The 24,794-nt window shown below is 39.9% G+C and overlaps 1 protein-coding gene across 1 annotated transcript; it reads left to right on the forward strand.

Moving 5' to 3' along the window:
• The first annotated feature begins 1,275 nt into the window (after nucleotides 1-1,275).
• LOC138877561 (uncharacterized mitochondrial protein AtMg00860-like) lies at nucleotides 1,276-2,083 on the forward strand. The gene is made up of 2 exons (XM_070157179.1): nucleotides 1,276-1,387; nucleotides 1,830-2,083. The coding sequence occupies exons 1-2, from the start codon at nucleotides 1,276-1,278 to the stop codon at nucleotides 2,081-2,083; spliced, it is 366 nt and encodes a 121-aa protein (XP_070013280.1).
• Nucleotides 2,084-24,794: the final 22,711 nt, after the last annotated feature.

The raw sequence follows: 24,794 nt of genomic DNA on the forward strand, positions 1-24,794 counted from the left end.
ATAGTGATTGAATTGACAATAGCACTGGTGGAATTCACCATGGAGTTTCAGGTACTGTACGTAGCCGTCTCTTACAATTTGTTGTTAGGTCGGCCTTGGATACATGCCGCTAAAGCAGTCCCGTCCACTTTGCACCAGATGGTCAAGTTCGAGTGGGATAGGCAGGAGATCGTCGTGCATGGTGAGGAGAATTTGTGTGCTCACAATGATGCCTTTGTCCCGTTCATTGAGGTTGAAGATGATAAAGGGCCTTGGGTCTATCATGTTTTTGAAACAGTGCCGGTCGAGAAGGTTCCAGAAGGGAAATGTATTCCAACTCCAAAGATAACCTCTGCATCCATCATGGTGGCCTATGAAATGCTGAAAAATGGCTTTGTGCCAGGTAAAGGTCTGGGTGCATCCTTGTAGGGTATCATACATCTAGTGTCCCTCCCTGAAAATTTGGGTACGTTCGGTCTTGGATTCAAACCTACAGCGGCAGATGTGAAAAGGGCTAAAAGCTTGACATTGATGAAGAGATAGTTGAAAGGTTCCAGAGTTTGTTTGATGATGTGAATATGGTAGAGGTTGGAGAAGGTTCTAGAAAAGCAGACGTGCAGTTCGTCAGGTCGAATGTAAAGCTTAACAATTGGAAGGCTACTCCTCTCCCTACTCGGAAGAAGTCTTGATAGTTTGTTTTGTTTTCCTTTCTATCTGGGTTATTCCAGGGTTGTGACCCAGATTTTTATTTTTCGCTTATTGATGTACAAACCCTGTTATCCTTTATTTTCAATGAAATGCAATTTCCCTTTTCCATCATTCCTGATAGATCTTATTTTTGTTTTCTTTTCTTCTTTGTACAGTTCTTTTTATGCTGGTTTCAATGACATGACATGCATGAGGAATCTTCGGCCAAGTTTTAAAGGTCAATCTAATTCTGAAATAATAATCCAAGAATTAGAGTGCGATGATGAATCAGAATATGATGAGGATGAGGCTTTTGAAGAGATTAGTAAGGAACTAAGTCATTTTAGAGAAAAACCCAAGCATAATCTGAATGAAACGGAAGCAATCAATCTAGGGGATCCAGATAATGTCAGAGAAATTAAGATAAGTGTCCATCATGAACTGCCAATCAGGGAGGAAATAATTAAAGCATTGTTGGAATATAAGGATATTTTTGCATGGTCGTATGATGACATGCCAGGCTTGAGTACCAATTTGGTAGTCCACAAATTGCCAATTGATCCAGCATTCCCTCCCATTAAGTAGAAGTTAAGAAAGTTGAACACTAACATGAGTGTGAAGATTAAAGAAGAAGTCACAAAGCACCTTGATGCAAAGATCATTCGAGTCACGTGGTATCCCACGTGGTTAGCCAATGTTGTGCATGTGCCAAAGAAAGATGGTAAGACCAGAGTGTGTGTTGATTACTGTAACCTCAACAAAGCAAGTTCAAAGGACAATTTCCCACTGCCAAATATCCACATTTTGATTGATAATTGTGCCAAGATGAGATTGGGTCTTTTGTGGACTACTATGCGGGGTATCATCAAATTTTAATGGAACAGGAAGATACGGAAAAGACGGAATTCATCACGTCGTGGGGAACATACTGCTACCGAGTCATGCCTTTTAGTTTGAAAAACATGGGGCAACTTACATGAGGGCAATGACAACCATATTCCATGACATGATACACAAAGAGATTGAGGTTTACATGGATGATGTGATCATAAAGTCCAGGAAGCAGTCTAACCACGTCAAAGATTTGAGAAAGTTTTTCCAAAGGCTCCGCAGGTATAATCTTAAGCTCAACCCTACAAAGTGTGCATTTGGTGTTCCATCAGGGAAACTATTGGGATTCATAGTCAGCTGGCGGGGCATTGAGTTGAATCCATCAAAAATCAAAGCTATCCAAGAATCGCCACCACCAAAGAATAAGACCGAGGTGATGAGTCTGCTAGGGAGGCTGAACTACATCAGCGGGTTTATTGCTCAGCTCACAACAACTTGTGAGCCTATCTTTAAGCTTCTAAATAACGATGCTACGATCAAATGGACTGATGAGTGCCAGGAAGCATTTGATAAGATCAAAGAATAATTGTTAAACCCACCTGTGTTGGTCCCACCGGAACTTGGGAGACCTTTGATTCTTTATTTGATAGTCCTGGATAATTCATTTGGTTGTGTGCTGGGTTAGCATGACATCACTGGCAGGAAAGAGCAAGCCATCTATTATCTCAGCAAGAAGTTCACACCTTATGAGGTTAAGTATACTCCCCTTGAAAGGACATGTTGTGCCCTGACTTGGGTAGCACAAAAGTTAAAGCATTACTTGTCATCTTACACTACTTAGCTCATTTCTAAACTGGATCCTCTAAAGTATATCTTTTAGAAGCCCATGCCCACAAGAAGGCTCGCAAAATGGCAGTTCTTGCTCACAGAGTTTGACATCGTATATGTGACTTGGACAGCGATGAAAGCCCAAGCTTTGGCCGATCACTTGGCCGAGAACCTAGTGGATGAAGAATATGAACCTTTGCAGACTTACTTTCCTAATGAAGAGGTAATGCATATTGACGAGGTAAAGAAGGATGAAAAGCTCGACTGGAAACTCTTCTTTGATGATGCTGCTAACATGAAAGACATTGGAATAGGAGCTGTACTCATCTCTAAAACAGGACACCACTACCCTGTCACAGCTCAGCTTCATTTCTATTTCACCAACAACATGGCCGAGTACAAAGCGTGCATTTTAGATTTAAGGTTAGCCGTGGACATGAGAGTCCAGGAAGTGGTGGTTTTGGGAGATTCAGATTTGTTAGTGCGCCAAATCTAGGGAGAATGGGAAACCCGATATTTGAAACTCATACTATATCGACAATGTCTGCAGGATCTCTGTCAGTGGTTCAGATCAGTGGAGTTTAGTCATATACCTAGGATCCACAATGAGGTTGCTGACGCTTTGGCTACTCTAGCGTCGATGTTACATCATCCAGATAAGGCTTATGTTGACCCTTTGCATATTCAGGTCTATGATTAGCATGCTTACTGTAACATAGTAGAAGAAGAACTTGACGGTGAACCTTGGGTCCACGATATCAGGGAATACATAAGGTCGGGGGTATATCTAGTACAAGCCACGGGGGATCAAAAGAGAACAATTCGATGTTTGGAAAGTGGAGTTTTCTTCAATAGGGGAGTTTTGTAGAAAAGAACTCCAGATATTGTATTGTTGAGGTGCATCGATGCTAGACAAGCCACGACTATCATGACCGAAGTGCATTCCGGAGTCTGCGGGCCGCATATCAGTGGGTATGTTCTGGCAAAGAAAATTCTTTGATCGGGTTATTATTGGCTCACCATGGAGCGATATTGTATCAGTTTTGTGTGCAAGTGTCATCAATGCCAAGTACACGGAGATTTGATTCATTCTCCGCCATCTGAACTGCACACAATGTTCGCACCATGGCCTTTTGTTGCATGGGGTATGGATGTTATCGGACCAATTGAGCCAGCAACATCCAATGGGCACACGTTCATTCTAGTAGACATTGACTATTTCACTAAGTGGGTTGAAGCTAAAACTTTCAAATCTGTGACCAAGAAGGAAGTGGTCGATTTTGTTCATTCGAATATCATTTATCGGTTTGGAATCCCAAAGGTGATCATCACAGATAATGGTGCTAATCTTAACAGTCATCCGATGAAGGAAGTGTGTCAATAGTTTAAGATTACACATTCAAATTCCACCCCATATTGCCCCAAGGCGAATGGAGCAGTCGAGGTAGCCAACAAGAACATAAAGAAGATACTTCGAAAAATGGTGCAGGGTTCCAGGCAATGGCATGAGAAGTTGCCCTTTGCTTTGTTGGGTTATCGCACTACCGTTCGCACTTCAGTAGGTGCAACTCCTTATTTGTTGGTATATGGCACTGAAGCAGTGATACCCGCGAAAGTTGAAATTTCATCCCTTCGGATCGTTGCTGAAGCCGAAATTGATGATGACGAGTGGGTCAAAACCCGTATGGAGCAATTGAGTTTGATTGATGAGAAAAGATTAGCAGTAGTGTGTCATGGCCAGTTGTATCAAAAGAGAATGACAATAGCATACAACAAGAAGGTGCGTCCACAGAAATTTGAAGTAGGTCAGTGTCGCGCCCCCTTTTTCTCGCAAAATCGGGTTTATGACATTGGGGAGGACAACTCGTTCCCTTTCGGGAATTGGGTTTGAATTGAAGAGTCGCCACCTAATGATTTAAGTGCATTAGGACACTAAGGGAGGTTTGATATGAACAACTAGAGATTGGGTAAGGGCTTCAAATTATCCCAAGGGGAAGGTGTTAGGCACCCCTCAAGATCCTCTAGTGTGGTTCCCGGCCAAACCATTGTTGTGACTTCAGGTATAAATAACACGTAGGGAAATAAGAACTTCAAACAAGAGGGGATTTTCACGTAATGGTTACAAAATAGGTGAAGTTAAAAGAACTAAAAGAAAAGCTGATTTTTTTAAAGAAAATAGTTTGAAATTTGAGAATAAACAACGAAATGAATAAATAAAGGAAAAGGGGTCCTAGGTTTGTAAATAATATGGATCACCCCACACAACATTCGGTAATCACTCCTCAATGAGGGGATACACGAGATGTTTTCACGTGGTCATCATATCCATATCTACCCTTTCCAACCCCGTTGAGGTATTAAACCGTGGAATGGTCTCGTTTACTTATTGCATGCTATTACCCGCCCCAATTCTATCAGTCCCAGAGGCATTTGGGACTACTAATCCTAAAAGGGGAGGGATATTGGGCTTACTTGTGGTTTCAAAAAGAAAAAATACTAAGGCGACAAACAAAACATATATGGCAAGTATGGAGAAGCATATAAACAAATGAAAAGTCTCAAACAGACCTCCTTTAAGCATAGAAAAGCAAGTAGTTAGCATGACTTACACATACTGTTTAGGTTCTGATTAAACTTAGAGGATCGAGGCAGACTAATTTATTACATAGTTCAGATAAGAAGCCCGAATCAGGCCTGCCTGCTGGTTGTAGTATATAAAATCTAATTCAATTTATAAACTTTCACCCTATGGCTTTCCTAAGTGTTAGACGAAAACCCTATAGCATGATATCTATTGATTCTAGAAACAATGAAGTAAACATGATATACTGATTTAAGAAAAATCGTCTGTTATTAAAGAAAGGTTAGTTTTAGCAAAAGAGCATGTGTCATTGTTACTAGTTTTAGACTTATAAGCGAGTAAAGCGGTTCAGATTCGATTAAAGCTCCTATAGGCATTCTTTCTATGTGTTGTCGATTTTGGACACTTTTATAAACATAGTAAAAATGCATAAATTATTATAGGCATGGCATGTAGATGCTGAATTTCGTTTAAAGCCTATGAACATGATATCTAATTGCAGTTGATTATTTAAGACCTATAAACATGTTTGCCTAATGAGGAATACATATGCAAGATTCAGAAAGAACCTATAGGCAAGGTATCTCTATAATATGCAGAAATTTAGAAATTCCTATAGGCAGGATATTTATATGATATGCAGAAATTCAGAAATAACCTATAGGCATGGTATCTGTATGAGAATGCAAGATTCCTATAGACATGGTATCTATATATGAGAATGCAAAAATTATTATAGACATGATATCTATATGAGAATGCAAGATTCCTATAGGCATGGTATTTATATGAGAATGCAGGAATTCATAAACTCCTATAGGCAGGTTATCTACCCCTTTTTTGCATACATAGTTAACCCTCCCTTTTCACTAGCCATCCCCGAGAGTTTTATTACAAAGTTATTACAGCCCAGAAAGAGTAAAGTAAAGAAAAAATACATCAGAAATTAAAGTACAATCAAGGAGAGCCTGATTCAGACTTCCTGTCTGAAGTATGAAGTAAACCAACTCCAAGAGATCTTATTTCAAAGCCTTTCTCCCATTTGGATGTCAGAGTTCCCTAAGAGTCTCATATGGACTCCGGGAAGTGCTGACACCTAAATTGCAATATAGATGAAGACATAGTGCAGTATGGAAGGGCCAACCCTCAAGTATCCAAGTTCAGAGGGAATTCAAGGTCCCAAGGCAAGGCTCACAAGAGGGGGGCAGAACTTAGAGACTAAGAGAGGGTGCAAGTGCAGAATTCTGAAAAGGGGAAAGGGGAAGGGAAACAATTTACATTAATACACATAGGGGTATAGGGAATGGGGTGGTGGTAAGGAGGAAAGGACATGCTAGTGGGCATACCCAGCAATGGGAAATGCTGGCACACCCATAAGCCTGTTAGAACACATTGTTTAGAGGTTAGGATCCTCTAAGGGATCAAGTTCAATCCATAGACGATAATTTGCATATTGTCATGTTTTAAACTGTAACTCAAAGCACATAAAGGGAAGGGAGCGATGATTCATAGCATAAATAGGCAGTAGGACATAAGCATACTAATTTAAATGTTGAACTCTACAGAAAGCAGTAAAGTAGACATGGATACAAAGACAGTAAATAAACACATTGTTGTGGTGCTGAAGCTTAAATCAGGACATACCAGTTTCAATGGAAACAAACAAAGAAAAGTAGTAGGTCTTGTAAACAGGCCACAATGCAGACAAGAAGAGAAAGTTATTGTGAGAGAGTATGAGTTCAGAAGGATTCTGATGTGTCCTCTTTGTGAAAAAGGGTTGTGCCTTTTATAGTGTGAAAATCATGAAGAAATAAGGTAAGAAAATAGTCAAGGAACTGATTGTCAATCAATTACACAAGACTTCCCTTAATTAAGGGATTCAGATTCAAACAGTTAAAAACAATTTAAGAAAAGAAAAATGAATAAGCACTTTGTGCACAACATGCAATTAAGGGTAAATACATAAAGGTTATTTAAAGACAGAATTTCTGAAATATGCGGTTGCACAAACAAGGCAAGAAAATCAATTAACAGCCAAAAAATCAAAGGTCAGGGATCTTGTATGAATGACTGAGTCAAAAAGATGGGAAAGGTTTTTTAACTAAAGGGAAATCAGCAAACAATGGAAAGGGAATCAATCAGACCTATTTGGAAGGAATTTGAATCAATCATGAGTTGAAAGCCTTTTTAGAGGAAGATTCATCACATATAAAGAGCACACAAACACATTGAGTTGAAAGAAAATGTTGTGCCATTGCAAAAATCAATAGAAAAATCCAGTGAAGAAAGCGTTTTAGAAGAGTTTAGCCGAAGGTCAGAATCATATGCAAACACGGATGTCTAAACTGGGTTCAGAGACTCGAAGTTGGTCTGAAAGAGTTAGGGGTTCTAAAATAAAAACCCTAGTTCAATTAAATCACATAATCAAACTTGGCAGAACCCCCGAATTCTAGGGTTTCCACCTTAAATCAAGTACAGAGATGAGAAGGCAAGTAATCGAAACAGGCTCAAAGGTTTCAGTTCTATGAAACCTCTTGCATGTTTCTTTCAGCAGCAGAAACTCATGAGAAAACAATGATAGCAAGTAACACGCAGAACATAGTAGCAGAATTCAAAGGAAAATAGAGTAGAAGAAGTTAATATGAAACATAATATAGAAGACGGATAAGAACTGTAGAAGAAGCATGCTAAGAAATTTTAGAAGAAACTTTAAACAGAACTCAGTAAAAGGAACTTAATAAGGAAACTTAAGAACTTAGTAAGAAAATATAGTAGGAGAAACATATCAGAACACATTAGAGAAAGCATATAGTAGAAAAGCATACGAGAACACAGTATAGGAAAATACAACAGAAGAAGCACGTAAGAACAAGGTAGAAGAAAATACAAGAACCCAGTAGAAGCAAATACACATAAAAGGAAAAAGAAAGTTAGAAAACACTTAAATACTTTCAGAAAACCCTAGATCGGAAAAGAAAGATTTTGAAAGTAGTATTTTGAAAGAAAAGTCAGGAAAACGTTTAAGACCTTAAGGAAAGCATGGATCTGGAACAGATCTAAGGGAATCGGAAAAACCTTGAAGGGTTAGGGTTTCAGAAGAACCCTAGAAATGAGAAAGCCTTTGAAAAGTCACCGATCTGAGTTGGAGAGATCAGGATCAAGCTCAAACAACCATGGTCGCCGGAGAAAGGCCGGAGATGGCCGTGGAACCTCGAATCAACAGAGGTCTGGGTACAAACCTTCAAGGTTAGGCCTTGAATCTTCAGAGATCAGGTGTGTAAGAGCAACATGAGGTAGGTATAAGACTCCTATAGCACTGGAAGCCATGGATTCCGGTGGCTTTCAGGATGGGAGCGGTAAGAGGCGGCTAGGGTTCTTAGAAGACTTGAGAAAAATTGAGAGAGTGGAGGGTTTCCGAGGCGGCGGTAGGTGAAAATAACTTAGGGTTAGTGGGGTTGGTGAATTAAAAAAGGAAAGGAGAGAATGTGGCGGTTGATCATTTTGATCAACGACCTGGATTAAACGGGGAGCCGAGCGGGTTGGATCTAATTGGGTCAGGGGTGGGTAATTTTAGGAATTGAGTTGGGGTCAATTGGGTTTAATTGGGGTAGAATTTAGGCTAAAATTGAAATAAGTAGGGTTGGTATTTAAATAGACATTTTTCCCTTATTTATTTTATAAAAAATAGTAAAATGATTTCTAAAAATAAATTAAAGGTAGTAAATTAATTAATAATATATAAATATTAAATTAAAAATATTGGAATCAATTTTGTAATTATGAACGCAATTAAATCTTAAAATAGGCTAATATTGCAATTATATGCAATTTAGCTTTAAAATACTAAATAAATTTAAAAAACAATGTGCAAAATTACCTTAGCTATATTTTGGTATAAATATGAGAATACAATAAATGAATTACCAAATATTATAATTTAGGGAATAATTATTGGTTTTTCTTACTAATAAAATAGGGCAATAAATTGATTTAAAAAACTTTTAAAAATTAGGAAAAATAATACTAAAACATTTGGACATGCTATTTTGAAAGTATTTTGCATATAAAAATATACAAGGAAAAATTGGGTATCAACAACTGCCCCTCTTTATCCGGGAAGGATGAAAGAGTTGTCGGGTAAAGATATGATGCCCAATTTGACCGAACGAAATGGTTTGAAGAATTGGAATGAGCTCTGGCTCCTGAGCTGCCTACATATCCCTGGTCTTACAGGAATCGGGCCATATGTAGTTCAGGATCCGTCGGTGGAATATGCCGATGGAGATTTTTCAAGACGAACGCGATATTTCGGTTGGGATGGATGGTTAAAGTCTAATAGGTCTGCGGGAAGTGGAGCGAGATTGCTCCTGCTGAGACGGTCATTGCTCGCCGGTTTACCTGCAAATAAGCAATACATGTGTATATTGTGCGGAAATTTAAACGTGATGCAAGTTCCCGTCAGACCATGAATGTTGTCTTTGGACGGTTTGGATGACGCCTCACACCATGACGTCCTGGGCCATGAAGCGTATGATAAGGGATTCGCAGGCTATGAAATGATGCTCTCGGGCTATGAGAATGATGCCTCTGAACTATGACACCTTTGAATAATGATATGCAGAAGATAAAAGGGGTCCTCAGGCCATGACATGACATTCTCGGGCTATGAAAATGGTGCCTCCGAACAATGATGCCTTTGGACAGATTGGCAATCTTTCAGCCCATGAGATGCAGAAGGTGGCGATCTTCAGCCGATGCAAGATATAAATGAAGTGGCAATCTTTCAGCTGATGCAAGATGTAAATAAAGTGGTGATATTTCAGCCATGCAAGATGTAAATGAAGTGGCGATCTTTCAGCCAATGCAAGATGTACATGAAGTGGCGATATTTCAGCCATGCAAGATGTAAATGAAGTGGCGATCTTTCAGCCGATGCAAGATGTAAATGAAGTGGCGATCTTACAGCCATGCAGAATGTAAATAAAGTGGCGATCTTTCAGCCATGCAGATGGAGGTAGAGCTTATCCTCGGAAGGCAGAATGGTAGCCTTATGCAATGCAGATAATGAAGATGGAGACAGAGCTTAGTCTCGGAAGGCAGAATGATAGCCTTATGCAATGTAAAGAATGCAGATGGAGACATAGCATAGTCTCAGAAGGCAGAATGGTAGCCTTATGCAATGCAGAGAATGCAGGTGCAGACAGAGCTTAGTCTCGGAAGGCAGAATGGTAGCCTTATGTAATGCAGAAAATGCTGATGGAGACAGAGCTTAGTCTCGGAAGGCAGAATTGTAGCCTTATGTAATGCAGGAATTGCAGATGGAGGTAGAGCTTAACCTCGGAAGGCAGAATGGTAGCCTTATGCAATGAAGGAAATGCAGTTGGAGGTAGAGCTTAACCTCAGAAGGCAGAATAGTAGCCTTATGCTATGCAGGAAATGCAGGTGGAGGTAGAGCTTAACCTCGGAAGGCAAAATGGTAGCCTTATGCAGGAAGTAAAAATGACAAATGGCAATAGAGTTTTCTTAGCTGATAGCGGATTGCGGTATCGTGATTGCTGGGGATATTGTGCCTCTAGGACACTGTTGTATGCGGATAGCAGTTGCGAGTAAGTGCAACGGTTTGAAGAGTTGTATTCCTGAACTTTGTGAGTGAGCGTATAGTATATTTGATGATTTTGTAACTCAATTGCCTGCATCCAAAGAAAAAATCGTGAGTTTGTAAAGGGGAAAAGGTTAGTTCATATCGCCGCTAGCTTTACTTGACCTGCTCGGCTTTGATCCGGTGATACTGTATATATCACTAGGGTAGCGTTGCTAAACAAGGAAATTTTAGTAATAAACATGCATGATTTAGTAAAAGCATAACATAAGTACATAATTAAGAATAGTTTTCTTTAGATGAACCGGAGACTGCGATGTGGTTCAAAACATTGCAACTTCTCTTTCTCCGGAATTTTGAGGGTCCTTCTCAAAATTTTCCCCCAGTTTACTGGGCTGCTGCTTCTGACGGCTGTTAATGATAAATGGTTGGAATCAACTTCAAAATTTTGAGGGTCCTCCTCAAAATTCTGCCCTAGTTTCCAATAGCGGGGGAAATGAAAATTTTATTGAATTGTGACCGAACCCATAGGGCTGCCTACGTATCCCCTCTTAAAAGAGACTCAGGTCAGGCGTAGTTCAAATTACATCATAAAAGAAAGCATAAAGGTTACAATAGTATCGTTTGACTGCGTCTGAATTGATCGGCTTTGGCCAAACTTCCCCGTCCATTTCTGTAAGTATGAGGGCTCCTCCTGTTAGAACCCGGTGAACCATGTACGGACCCTGCCAGTTGGGAGAGAATTTCCCTTTGGCTTCATCTTGATGCGGGAAAATCTTCTTTAATACCAGCTTCCCTGGTGTGAATTGTCTTGGCTTGACTCTTTTGTTGAAGGCTCTGGACATTCTGTTCTGATAAAGCTGACCATGGCAAACTGTATTCATTCTCTTTCCATCTATAAGAGCTAGCTGTTCGCAACGACTCTTCACCCATTCTGCATTGTCGAGCTCAGCTCCCGGTATGATCCTTAGGAAGGGAATTTCTACTTTGGCAGGAATGACTACTTCCGTACCATAAACCAACATGTAGGGGGTTGGCCCAGTTGATGTGCGGACTGTGGTGCGGTACCCCAATAAAGTAAATGATACCTTCTCGTGCCACTGCTTATGCTTCTCTATCATTTTCCTTAGTATCTTCTTGATATTCTTGTTGGCGGCCTCTACAGCTCCGTTCATCTGAGGTTTGTAGGCTGTAGAATTCTTGTGTTTGATCTTGAAGGTTTCACACATGGATTTAATCAAATCACTATTGAGGTTGGAGCCATTATTAGTAATGATTGACTCTAGAATTCCAAACCGACACACGATACGGTCGCGGACGAAATCCGCCACGACTTTCTTACTCACTGCCCTGTAAGATGCTGCTTCAATCCATTTGGTGAAATAATCAATTGCTACTAGGATAAACCTATGCCCGTTTGATGTGGCAGGTTCGATTGGTCCAATAACATCCATTCCCCATGCATCGAACGGCCACAGCGAGCTTGTCGCATTAAGCTCATTTGGAGGCACTTTTATTATGTCTACATATATCTGACAGCGGTGGCATTTTCGGACATATTGGATGCAGTCCGTCTCCATAGTCATCCAGAAGTAACCAGTCCGGAGTATCTTCTTTGTTAAAACAAAGCCATTCATATGTGGACCGCAGGTCCCATCATGGATTTCTTCTAGCAGTTTAGATGCTTCTTTTGCGTCGACACATCTTAGCAATCCTAATTCAGGAGTCCTCCTATACAGGATTCCTCCGTTGTGAAAGAAATTGTTGGACAACCTCCGAAGTGTGCGTTTCTGAGTAGGATTTTCAAGTTCTGGGTATTCTCCTTTCGTCAAATATTCCTTGATATCATGAAACCAAGGCTTTTCGTCTGCTTATTCCTCAACATGAGCATAATAAGCTGGCTGATCATGGATCTTTACCGGAATGGGATCAATAAATTTCTTATCTGGATGATATATCATGGATGATAGGGTAGCCAATGCATCGACAAACTCATTCTGGACTCTAGGAACATGCCGGAACTCTGTCTTTGTGAACCTCTTTCTCAACTACTGTACGTGATGCAAATAAGGGAGTATTTTGGAATTCTTAGTTGCCCATTCTTCTCGGACCTGATGTATAAGCAAGTCCGAATCTCCAATTACTAGCAACTCTTAAATGTTCATGTCAATGGCCATCTTGATCCCTAAGATGCAGGCTTCATACTCGGCCATATTGTTGGTGCAAGGGAACCTAAGTTTGGCAGAAACTAGATAATACTGACCGGTTTCTGATACTAGGACCGCTCCTATGCCAACTCCTTTGAAATTTGCTGCTACATCCAATCGTCATAGGATTCTGCAATATCTTCTCCTATGAATGATACCCCTTTATCAGAAAAATATGTTTTCTGGGGTTCTATTCTCCGTCCACGGGATTTTCAGCAAGGTGAACTGCTAGTCCCTGTCCTTTGATTGCTTTCTGAGTCATGTAGATAATGTCAAATTCACTCAACAGGAGTTGCCACTTGGCCATCTTGCCAGTGGGCATGGGCTTCTGAAAGATGTACTTCAAGGGATCCATCCTTGATATGGGATATGTAGTATAGGCATAGAAGTAGTGCCTTAACTTCTGAGCTACCCAAGTCAAAGCACAATAGGTGCGCTCTAGCAGAGAATATCGAGCCTCGTACGAGGTGAACCTATTACTGAGGTAATAGATGGCCTGCTCCTTCCTCCCGATTTCATCATGCTGACCCATAACGCAACCGAACGCTCCATCCAATACTGCAAGGTAGAGTAATAGAGGTTTACCCGGCTCGGGCGGGACCAAAATTGGTGGTGTTGACAGGAACTTCTTGATTCTATCGAAGGCCTTTTGGCAGTCATCAGTCCATTTGGTAGCGGTGTCCTTTTTCAACATCTTAAAGATTGACTCACAGATGACAGTAGATTGTGTTATGAACCGGCTGATGTTGTTGAGTCTTCCCAAGAAGCTTATTACGTCCTTCTTGTTCTTTGGTGATGGTAGTTCTTGAATATCTTTGACCTTTGATGGATCTATTTCTATCCCTCGGCGACTCACAATGAACCCAAGTAGTTTTCCGGCAGTAACCCCAAATGCATATTTCATGGGATTTTGTTTCAGGTTGTACCTTCTCAGTCTGTTGAAGAACTTTCTCAAATCTTCCATGTGATCAGTGGCTTTCTTGGACTTTATGATGACATCATCTACATACACATCAATCTCCTTGTGTATCATATCATGGAAAATAGTAGTCATGGCCCTCATGTAGGTGGCCCATACATTCTTTAACCCGAATGGCATTATCTTGTAGCAGTACATCCCCCATGGCATAATGAAAGTCGTTTTCTCAGCATCTTCTTCGTCCATCCATATCTGATGATATCCAACAAAACAATCTACAAATGATTGCAACTCATGCTTAGCGCAATTGTCAATCAGGATGTGTATGTTCAGCAAGGGGAAGTCGTCCTTTGGACTAGACCAATTGAGATCTCGTTAGTCGATACAGACTCTGACCTTCCCATCCTTCTTCAGCACCGACACAATATTGGCTAACCATATCGGATATTCTACTACCCTAAGAACCTTAGCTTTGACCTGCTTAGTGACTTCTTCTTTGATCTTTAGACTCATATCAGGATTGAACTTTCTGAGCTTCTGCTTTATCGGTGGACATGTCGGATCAGTTGGCAGTTTGTGGGCCACAATAGATGTGTTCAGACCAGTCATGTCATCATATGACCAGGCAAATATGTCCTCGTATTCTCTTCATTTTATGACTGTGATAAGTGAACGCTGATTCGTGTTTCTTTCACATTTTCTGCAACTCCCAGGTTAACAATCTCAGTTTTGTCCAGGTTGGACTTCAGCTTGTTCTCAATATTCTCGACTTCTTTAACAATTTCTTCTGGTATATCATCTTCCTTTGAATCTATGTCCGTTTGTTGCATTATCTCGTTGCATGTCACAGCCATTGGTTCATCAAGATAGGTAATAATAATGTTGTATACATAAAGTAATGAGAGAAAATAATAAGAGTAAGATTTGTAGGGAAACCGAAGTGCTTTGATAAATTTCATAACTGTTTTGAACATTGGAAGATCTTATTGCGAAAATTCAAAATGCGAAAGGAAAATCAACTAGTAAAAATAAAAGATAGTGCATGCTGCTTTGTTCAGCCTTGCTACCCCGAGGCTTTTCGGGCTCTAGTGGTTCTGATGGTCCAATTGTTGAGGCATGCTCCTCGGCTTACGGCCTAGGGCCTTCCTCCCCCTTCTCCTCGAAGATGACACAATAATCTATGTCATCATCTTCTAGGAACAAATTCCTCACGACTGCCAGTGCTTCCTCTTCTTCCGACCCCTAGATAACATCGGCCAACTGGAAAGTCTGCTCCAAATGTGGTATTGGCTACTCCAGCGGGTAGTATGGACCGCGCCATAGTTGCGACTAGTTGTTGGATTCCTTCCAAGTATACTCGTATCCCAGACCGAAAGTGGTGCCATGTTTCTTCAGCTTGATAGGCTTGGAGATTCCTTGGAGGTTCTTTCCAAGTCCCTTGCCAAGTTCATATCCGCTCCAGTTCAATATGCTTTCAATTTTGTTGTCCCACCATTTGTCTTTGTCAACAACGTTGACTCGCTCGATGTGGTGATAGGTTTCCCTGCCTATCTTTCTTCTTCCTCCGATCGCTGGGATGGTTTGGCGACTGTATATGGGATTGCTACCGACGCCGTGAATGATCACCTCTTGGTGATTTCACTCAAACTTCACTGCCTGATGTAGTGTTGATGCTACAGCCCTAGCGGTATGAATCCACGGCTGTCCCAATAGTAAGTTGTAAGATGCCGGCACATCTATTACTTGGAAATCGACATTGAACCAAGTAGGCCCCATTTGCAAGCACAAACTAATTTCCCCAATAGTGGACCTTTGGGAACCGTTGAAAGCTTGACGTTGATGGCCCCGTCCTTGATCTTATGCAGCACCTTTCCCAATGTTTTGAGTGTTATCAACAGACGAATATTGAGGCTGGACCCTCCATCAATCAGGATCCTAGTGATAAAATAATCTTCGCATTGCACGGTGATGTGCAACGCTTTGTTATGACTCAACCCTTCTAGTGGAAGCTCATCTTCATAAAAAGTGATCTTGTGACTTTCCAATACCTATCCTACCATGTTTGCCATTTCTCCTCCAGTGATGTTTCTTGGTACATATGCCTCACTCAGCACCTTCAACAAGGCAATCTTATGTGCATCGAAACTTTGCAGCAAAGCTAGGATAGAAATCTGTGCCAGTGTTTTGTTCAGCTGATCAATGACTATATTCCTTGGCTTGTATCCTTCTCTAGAGATCATCGGGCCCGGTTTCAGTGATGGTCGGCCGACCAGAGGCCTGCTTACTCGACTCAGCTAAATGCTCCGGAGTATAAACCCTGTCGATTCTTGTCATACCCTGTGCCACAACTGTTTCCCCAAACTTGGCTTTCCCTTTCCTTCTCGCCTAGGCTGTGTAATTCCAAGGTATAGAATCTGTATGGAACTGTGTTACGGCCAACATTGCTACTGGAATGGGCACCTTTACTCCGAATGGAGCATGTGTTTTGGAGGGTTCCGCAACTTCAAATGGTACGGGTGCATTTGCTGGAGACCCAAACTCGACCTCAATTGGTGTTGGCGTCTTTGCAGGGGGTGGTGCTTCAAACTCAAGTGGTACATACATGTTTATCTCATCATCCCCAGAAGGCTGAGTCTGGACTATGATTAGATTAAGGGTAACTATTGGCTTCTTTGGGTCATCACCTTCTGCAATTAAACCAATTGATCCATCGGAATCCCAATCATCCTCTATTTCAATCACGTGAACACCTCCACCCTTATGGTCCGACAGAGGGTTGTTGCGGACATTCAGAGTAGGCTCATTTGCCACAATGATCTTGTTATCAATCAAAGTCTGGATCTTGTCTTTCAGAGAGCGGCATTTATCAATGGTATGCCCTTTCATGCCGGAATGGTATGTACAGGATTTATTTGGATTGACCAATTGAGAAGGGTTTTCAGGGGTTATAGCAGGGATAGGGGTGACATAGCAGCTTTGAGCCTTTCGTATAACTGGTCAATTGGCTCAGCAAAGGTGGTATACTGTTTGGGGGGTTTGCGGTCAAAATTTGGTCGAGATCTAGGAAAGTTTTGATGTATGGGAGGTGATTGATAGTGGGATGCCTGAGCATTGTAGGCTTGGTAGACATGTGCGGGTTGGGAATATCTGGGTGAAGTAGGTTAATATGCAGGAGGTGGAGGTGATTGGTAAGTAGGTGGTGGAGTTTGGTAAGAGGGTGAGGGTGCTTGGTAATTCGGGGTAGGCTGATATGTGAGTGGAGGTATCGGATAGGCTTGGTATTTGATAGGGGATTTGGCTCTTTGTGCAACCATTACAGCACCTACTTCCCTTTTCTTGGACGTATCACCAAACTGTAAAGCCTTATTGGTAGCTTGCAAAGCTTCAAAGTTTGTAACCATACCACTTTTGATGCCTTCCTTGATCCTTTCCCCTAGCTTGATGATGTCGGAAAATTTCTGGCTCTCAATCAACATCAGCCTTTCATAGTACTATGGGTCTTGAGCCCGAACGAAAAACTTGTTCATTTGTTCTTCTTCTAAAGCCGGTTTGACCTTAGCAACTTCTGATCTCCAACGAGTAGCGTACTCACAGAATGTTTCCGTGGGCTTATTCTTTAAATTCTTGATGTAGAACACATCTAGCGCATTTTTTGTGTTGAACCTGAACCTGTCCATAAAGTCAGATGCCATACTCACCCAGTTCGACCATTTCTTCGAGTCTTGGCTATTGTACCAAGACAGAGCATCTCCTCTTAGACTCCTCATAAAAAGCTTCATGTGAATCCTTTCGTCCTTGCCTACTCCGACCAGCTTGTCGCAGTATGTTCTCAAGTGGACTCTTGGATCCCCTGTACCATCACACATCTCGAACTTAGGAGGTTTGTACCTCTTGGACAGTTCGACATCCAGTTGTATGAAAAGATATTCATAGTTCAACCCTTCAATCTCTTTACTCTCTTCGACACCCTCAATTCGACTAGTCAATTTCTTGAGTTCCGTAGCCAGGTTCCTGATGAGTGAGTCTTTATCATCAGACTCGGGTGTGTTTGAGATGGGTTGGGTGGAGTGTGGCATGGTATCCACATAGATGGGGGTGTTATGGTGGGCGTGGAAATGGTCATTTATGGAATTGAAATGTTTAGGGATGAGCAGTAGAGTATTGTTGGATGTGTGGCAAGTATTGCAGCAGTGGTGAGGAGCGGAATGGTTTTGTGGTTTTGGGATGTTTTGTGGAGGCGTGGGGTTCTGAGCGTTTAGAAAATTGATATCTGGAGTGGTGAGGGAAAATGACAAGTTTGCCCGATTCCGAACCTAATCAAGTTCTTCCTAAAATTTCAACAGTTTCTGCTCGAGTTGGGACGCACTTTCTTTGGAGACCTGAGCACCATGAGTGACCTCTACCCGTTCAGTTGAGTTTTCCTTTCTGGTGTTGTTCAAATCTTCCATCTTTCCTTTGTTCCTGCTTCTGATAGGACTAGGAGGAGGAGTGGGTGGAGGACCCTTTGATCTTGTGGAATATGATGACGATGCCAGAGTGCACGAACTAACCTTTGGGGAGGGGAATAAAAATGAAAAATAAAACAAAAGGTAACAAGTTAGTGAGGATTATAAGGAAAAGATGTTGCGATATTTAAACACATAGTGCAAGAATGTAAACCGTGTCCTAATTTTGGAGCCTCGTTGTGCCCGAGGTAGGCCTAGAGACAACTTGATTTGGAGAACTTAGAATGCTAAATGCCTCATTTTATTGATAAAAGTAGACGAATCCCAAAACGACACTAAATAACAAGGAATAAAATATCACTAGTGGTCGTTGGCCTTATTACATTTGTTAAAGAAAAAAGAAAAGATTCCTATCTATTTGGTCCCAAGAGGGCCTTCCTCAGGTTGAATGCTCTCGTTGATCAAATCCTCCAGCTCGCGTAGGTTCACCAGTAAAAATGCCTTTGCCAGGTGTTCTCCTTCGTTTCCCTCAGCGTTCTGGTAGTCGATTACTCTCTTCCTCACTTTTCCTTCCAATTCCAGTAGATTTTATTCCAGATATTCCAACTTTTCGCTAGCTTTGGCGACCCTCTTTTTCCACTCATTGATCTGGTCATCTGATGGAAGATTACTCCACCAGTCTAGCAAGAGTGGGGTCGTGTTAACCATACCGAAACTGGGGACCTCGTGCCTTATGTTTCTACAAGACAAAAGGGTTAGGCCCTTACACCAACCAGACTCGACTATTAAATACCAATAATTGGCATAAGACATTTAGTTCTCCAAGTAAATGCACAGAGCGTGGTAGTGTCAGTTTGAGTTTTGGGAAAACCCAGTGGACTTTGGACAAGGCTATCTTAAAGGGTCATTATGCGGATCACATAACTGACTCGGCTAGGTTTGACCATGATGCATGTACAATTAAACAGAGTAAGGTTTCTATGAGGGTTTTAGACTGGTACCCTTGAGCGGACAACTCAAGAGGAAAAGGCACGAAACCGTCGACTACACCATTGATCGACTGGTTTTGCCGCAAATATGCCTTTGCCGGATTTAAAGGGTGATAATATCGGAAGAGCGCAACCACTCATTATAAGCGTTGCTATGGTATTTGTTTGGCACGAGTGGAATATGATGTTGAAAACATGCTTATGCAATAATTAAAACAAGTTGTCACGTATTTGCACGTTATGAAGTAATTACAGCAATTCTTCATAATTTAAAGTAGTAATAAATGAAAGCAGTAAAAGAAATAAAGGTAAGAAACAAAAGACAAGTCAGTTTTGTAATAGGAGAGGGAATTAAATACTTAAAGGCATTAAGCAAATAAAGACATATAGAGAAGCGCAAAGTCACAATAATAGCCTGAAATGGTAAAAGCCTAAAAGAAATCCCCAGCATAGTCGCCATGCTGTCGTGCCCCCTTTTTCTCGTGAAATCGGGTTTATGACATTTGGGAGGACAACTCGTTCCTTTTCGGGAATTGGGTTTGAATTGAAGAGTCGCCACCTAATGATTAAGTGCATTAGGACACTAAGAAAGGTTTGATTTGAACAACCAGAGATTGGGTAAGGGCTTGAAATTATCCCAAAGGGAAGGTGTTAGGCACCCCTCAAGATCCACTAGTGTGGTTCCCGGCCAAACAATTGTTGTGACTTTAGGTACAAATAACACGTAGGAAAATAAGAACTTCAAACAAGAGGGTATTTTCACGTAATGGTTACAAAATAGGTGAAGTTAAAAGAACTAAAAGAAAAGCTGATTTTTTTATTTAAGAAAATAGTTTGAAAATTGAGAATAAACAACGAAACAAATAAATAAAGGAAAAGGGGTCCTAGGTTTGTAAATAATATGGATCACCCCACACCACATCTGGTAATCACTCTTCAATGAGGGGCTACACGAGATGTTATCGCGTGGTCATCATATCCATATCTACCTTTTCCCACCCCGTTGGGGTATTAAAGTATGGAATGGTCTCGTTTACTTGTTGCATGCTATTACCCGCCCCAATCCTATTAATCTCGGGGGCATTTGGGATTACTAATCCTAGAGGGGAGGGATATTGGGCTTACTTGTGGTTTCAAAAGGTAAAATTACTAAGGCGACAAATAAAACATATATGGCAAGTATGGGGAAGCATATAAACAAATGAAAAGGCTCAAACAGACCTCCTTTAAGCAGAGAAAAGCAACTAGTTAGCATGACTTACACATACTGTTTAGGGTCTGATTAAACTTAAAGGATCGAGGCAGACTAATTTATTACATAGTTCAGATAAGAAGCCCGAATCAGGCCTGTCTGCTGGTTGTAGCATATAAAATCTGATTCAGTTTATAAACTTTCACCCTATGGCTTGCCTAAGTGTTAGACGAAGACCCTATAGGCATGATATCTACTGATTCCAGAAACAATGAAGTAAACATAAATGCATACTTATTTAAGAAAAATCGTCTGTTATTAAAGAAAGACAAGTTATAGCAAAAAAACATGTGTCATTGTTACTGGTTTTAGACTTATAAGCGAGTGAAGCGGTTCAGATTCGATTAAAGCTCCTATAGGCATGCTTTCTATGTGTTGTTGATTTTGGACACTTTTATAAACATAGCAAAAATGCAGAAATCCTTATAGGCATGACATCTAGATGCTGAATTTCCTTTAAAGCCTATGAACATGATATCTAATTGCAGTTGATTATTTAAGACCTATAAACATGTTTGCCTAATGAGGAATGCATATGCAAGATTCAGAAAGAACCTATATGCAGGATATCTATATGATATGCAGAAATTCAGAAATTCCTATAGGCAGGATATCTATATAATATGCAGAAATTCAGAAATAACCTATAGGCATGGTATCTATATGAGAATGCAAGATTCCTATAGACATGGTATCTATACATGAGAATGCAGAATTCTTATAGACATGGTATCTATATGAGAATGCAAGATTCCTATAGGCATGGTATTTATATGAGAATACATGAATTCATAAACTCCTATAGGCAGGTTATCTACCCCTTTTTGCATACATAGTTAACCCTCCCTTTTCACTAGCCATCCACGAGAGTTTTATTACAAAGTTACTATAGCCCAGAAAGAGTAAAGTAAAGAAAAAATACATCAGAAATTAAAAGTACAACCAAGGAGAGCCTGATTCAGACTTCCTATCTGAAGTATGAAGTAAACCAACTCCAAGAGATCTTATTTCAAAGCCTTTCTCCCATTTGGATGTGTCAGAGATCCCTAAGAGCCTCATATGGACTACGGGCAGTGCTCACACCCAAATGCATTATAGATGAAGACATAGTGCAGTGTGGAAGGGTCAACCCTCAAGTGTCCAAGTTTAGAGGGGGGCAGAACTTAGAGACTAAGAGAGGGTGTAAGTGCAGAATTCTGAAAAGGGGAAAGGAGAAGGGAAACAGTTTACATTAATACACATAGGGGTATAGGGAATGGGGAGGTGGTAAGGAGGCAAGGACAGGCTAGTGGGCATACCCAACAATGGGAAATACTGGCACACCCATAAGCCTATTAGAACACATTGTTTAGAGGTTAGGATCCTCTAAGGGATCAAGTTCAATCCATAGACAATAACTTGCATATTGCCATTTTTTAAACTATAACTCAAAGCACATAAAGGGAAATAGGGAGCGATGAAACAGACAGTAGGACATAAGCATACTAATTTAAATGTTGAACTCTATAGAAAGCAGTAAAGTAGACATGGATACAAAGACTGTAAATAAATACATTGTTGTGGTGCTGAAGCTTAAATCAGGACATACCAGTTTCAAAGGAAACAAACAAAGAAAAGTAGTAGGTCTTGTAAACATGCCACAACACAGACAAGAAGAGAAAGTTATGAAAAAAGGGTCGTGCCTTTTATAGTGTGAAAATCATGAAGAAATAAGGTAAGAAAATAGTCAAGGAACTGATTGCCAATCAATTACACAAGACTTCCCTTAATTAAGGGATTCAGATTCAAACGGGTAAAAACAATTTTAGGAAAGAAAAATGAATAAACACTTTATACACAACATGCAATTAAGGGTAAATACATAAAGTTTATTTAAGGACAGAATTTCTTAAATACGCGGTTGCACAAACAAGGCAAGAAAATCAATTAATAGCCAGTAAATCAAAGTTCAGGGATTTTGTATGAATGAACCGAGTCAAAAAGATGGGAAAGGTTTTTTAACTTATAGGAATCAACAAACAATGGAAAGGGAATCAATCAAACCTATTTAGAAGGAATTTGAATCAATCACGAGTTGAAAACCTTTTTAGAGGAAGATTCATCACATATAAAGAGCACACAAACACGTTGAGTTGAAAGAAAATGTTGTGCCATTGCAAAAATCAATAGAAAAATCCAGTGAAGAAGAGTTTTAGAAGAGTTTAGCCAAAGGTTAGAATCATATGCAAACACGGATTTCCAAACTCGGTTCAGAGACTCGAAGTTGGTCTGAAAGAGTTAGGGGTTCTAAAATAAAAACCCTAGTTCAATTAAATCACATAATCAAACTTGGCAGAACCCCCGAGTTCTAGGGTTTCCACCTTGAATCAAGTACAAAGATGAGAAGGCAAGTAATCGAAACAGGCTCAGAGGTTTCAGTTCTATGAAACCTCTTGCATATTTCTTTCAGCAGCAGAAACTCATGAGAAAACAATGATAGCAAGTAACACGCAAAACATAGTAGCAGAATTCAAAGAAAAATAGAGTAGAAGAAGCTAATACGAAACATAATAGAGAAGACTGATAATAACAGTAGAAGAAGCACGCTAAGATATTTTAAAAGAAACTTTAAACAGAACTTAGTAAAAGGAACTTAATAAGGAAACTTAAGAACATAGTAAGAAAATATAGTAGAAGAAACATATCAGAACACAGTAGAGAAAGCATACAGTAGAAAAGCATACGAGAACACAATATAGGAAAATACAACAAAAGAAGCATGTAAGAACATGGTAGAAGAAAATACAAGAACCCAGTAGAAGCAAATACACATAAAAGGAAAAATAAAGTTATAAAACACTTAAATACTTTCAGAAAATCCTAGATCGGAAAAGAAAGATTTTGAAAGTAGTTTTTTGAAAGAAAAGTCAGGAAAAGGTTTAAGACCTTAAGGAAAGCATGGATCTGGAACAGATCTAAGGGAATCGGAAAAACCTCAAAGGGTTAGGGTTTCAGAAGAACCCTAGAAATGAGAAAGGCTTTGAAAAGTCACCGATCTGAGTCGGAGAGGTCAGGATCAGGCTCAAACAACCATGGTATGCTGGAGCAAGGCCGGAGATGGCTGTGGAACCTCGAATCGACAGAGCTCTGGGTACAAACTTTCAAGGTCAGGCCTTGAATCTTCAGAGATCAAGTGTGTAAGAGCAATATGAGGTAGGTATAAGACTCACATAGCTCTGGAAGCCATGGACTCCGGTGGCTTTCAGGATGGGAGTGGTAAGAGGCAGCTAGGGTTCTGAGAAGACTCGAGAGAGTTTGAGAGAGTGGAGGGTTTCATAGGTGGCGGGTAGGTGAAAATGACTTACAGTTAGTAGGGTTGGTGAATTAAAAAAGGAAAGGAGAGAATGTGGCCGTTGATCATTTTGATCAATGGCCTGGATTAAACGGGGAGCCGGACGGGTTGGATTTAATTGGGTCAGGGGCGGATAATTTTAGGAATTGGGCTGGGGTTCAATTGGGTTTAATTGGGGTAGAATTTAGGCTAAAAATGAAATAAGTAGGGCTAGTATTTAAATAACCACTTTTCTTTTATTTATTTTATAAAAAATAGTAAAATAATTTCTGGAAATAAATTAAAGGCACTAAATTAATTAATAATATATAAATATTAAATTAAAATACTGGAATCAATTTTGTAATTATAAACGCAATTAAATCTTAAAATAGGCTAATATTGCAATTATATGCAATTTAGCTTTAAAATACTAAATAAATTTGTAAAACAAAATGTGCAAAATTACCTAAGCTATATTTTGGTATAAATATGAGAATACAATAAATGAATCACCAAATATGATAATTTGGAGAATAATTATTGTTTTTTTACTAATAAAATAGGGCAATAAATTGATTTAAAAATCTTTTAAAAATTAGGAAAAAAAAATACTAAATCATTTGGACATGCTATTTTGAAAGTATTTTGCATATAAAAATATACAGGGAAAAATTGGGTATCAACAGTCAGCAAGTATTGAAACGCATCTTTCCACATCAGGCTGAAGCAAAAGGCAAGTTCGCCCCAAATTAGCAGGGGCCGTTCATTGTAACAAGAGTGTTGTCCAATGGTGCTTTATATTTAACATATATATAAGGCAAATGTGTAGATATGGCTATCAACTCTGATGTAGTCAAAAGATATTATGTATGATTTCTTTGATTTGTCTAAATTGTTGTTTGTACTTGGCATATTTTGAAGATTGGAATGACGAAAGCATTTTATTCTGCTATCTAAACACTTTATCATTTGATTCCCCTTTGAGCCTTATTTATTTCCTTTCATACCCCCTTTTGGAATTAGTAGAAAAATTTAGAAACATGAACGCAACAGGTAGGTAAAGAAGAAAAGAGAAGAAGAGAAGAGAAAAGAGAAAGAAAAGAATAGAAAAAGTGAAAAAAGAGAAAAAGAGAAGAAAAAAAGAGAAAAGAAAGGAAAAGAAAA

The sequence above is a fragment of the Nicotiana sylvestris genome, chromosome 9 (genome assembly GCF_000393655.2).
Source record: "Nicotiana sylvestris chromosome 9, ASM39365v2, whole genome shotgun sequence".
In the NCBI taxonomy this organism is placed as follows: Eukaryota; Viridiplantae; Streptophyta; class Magnoliopsida; order Solanales; family Solanaceae; genus Nicotiana; species Nicotiana sylvestris.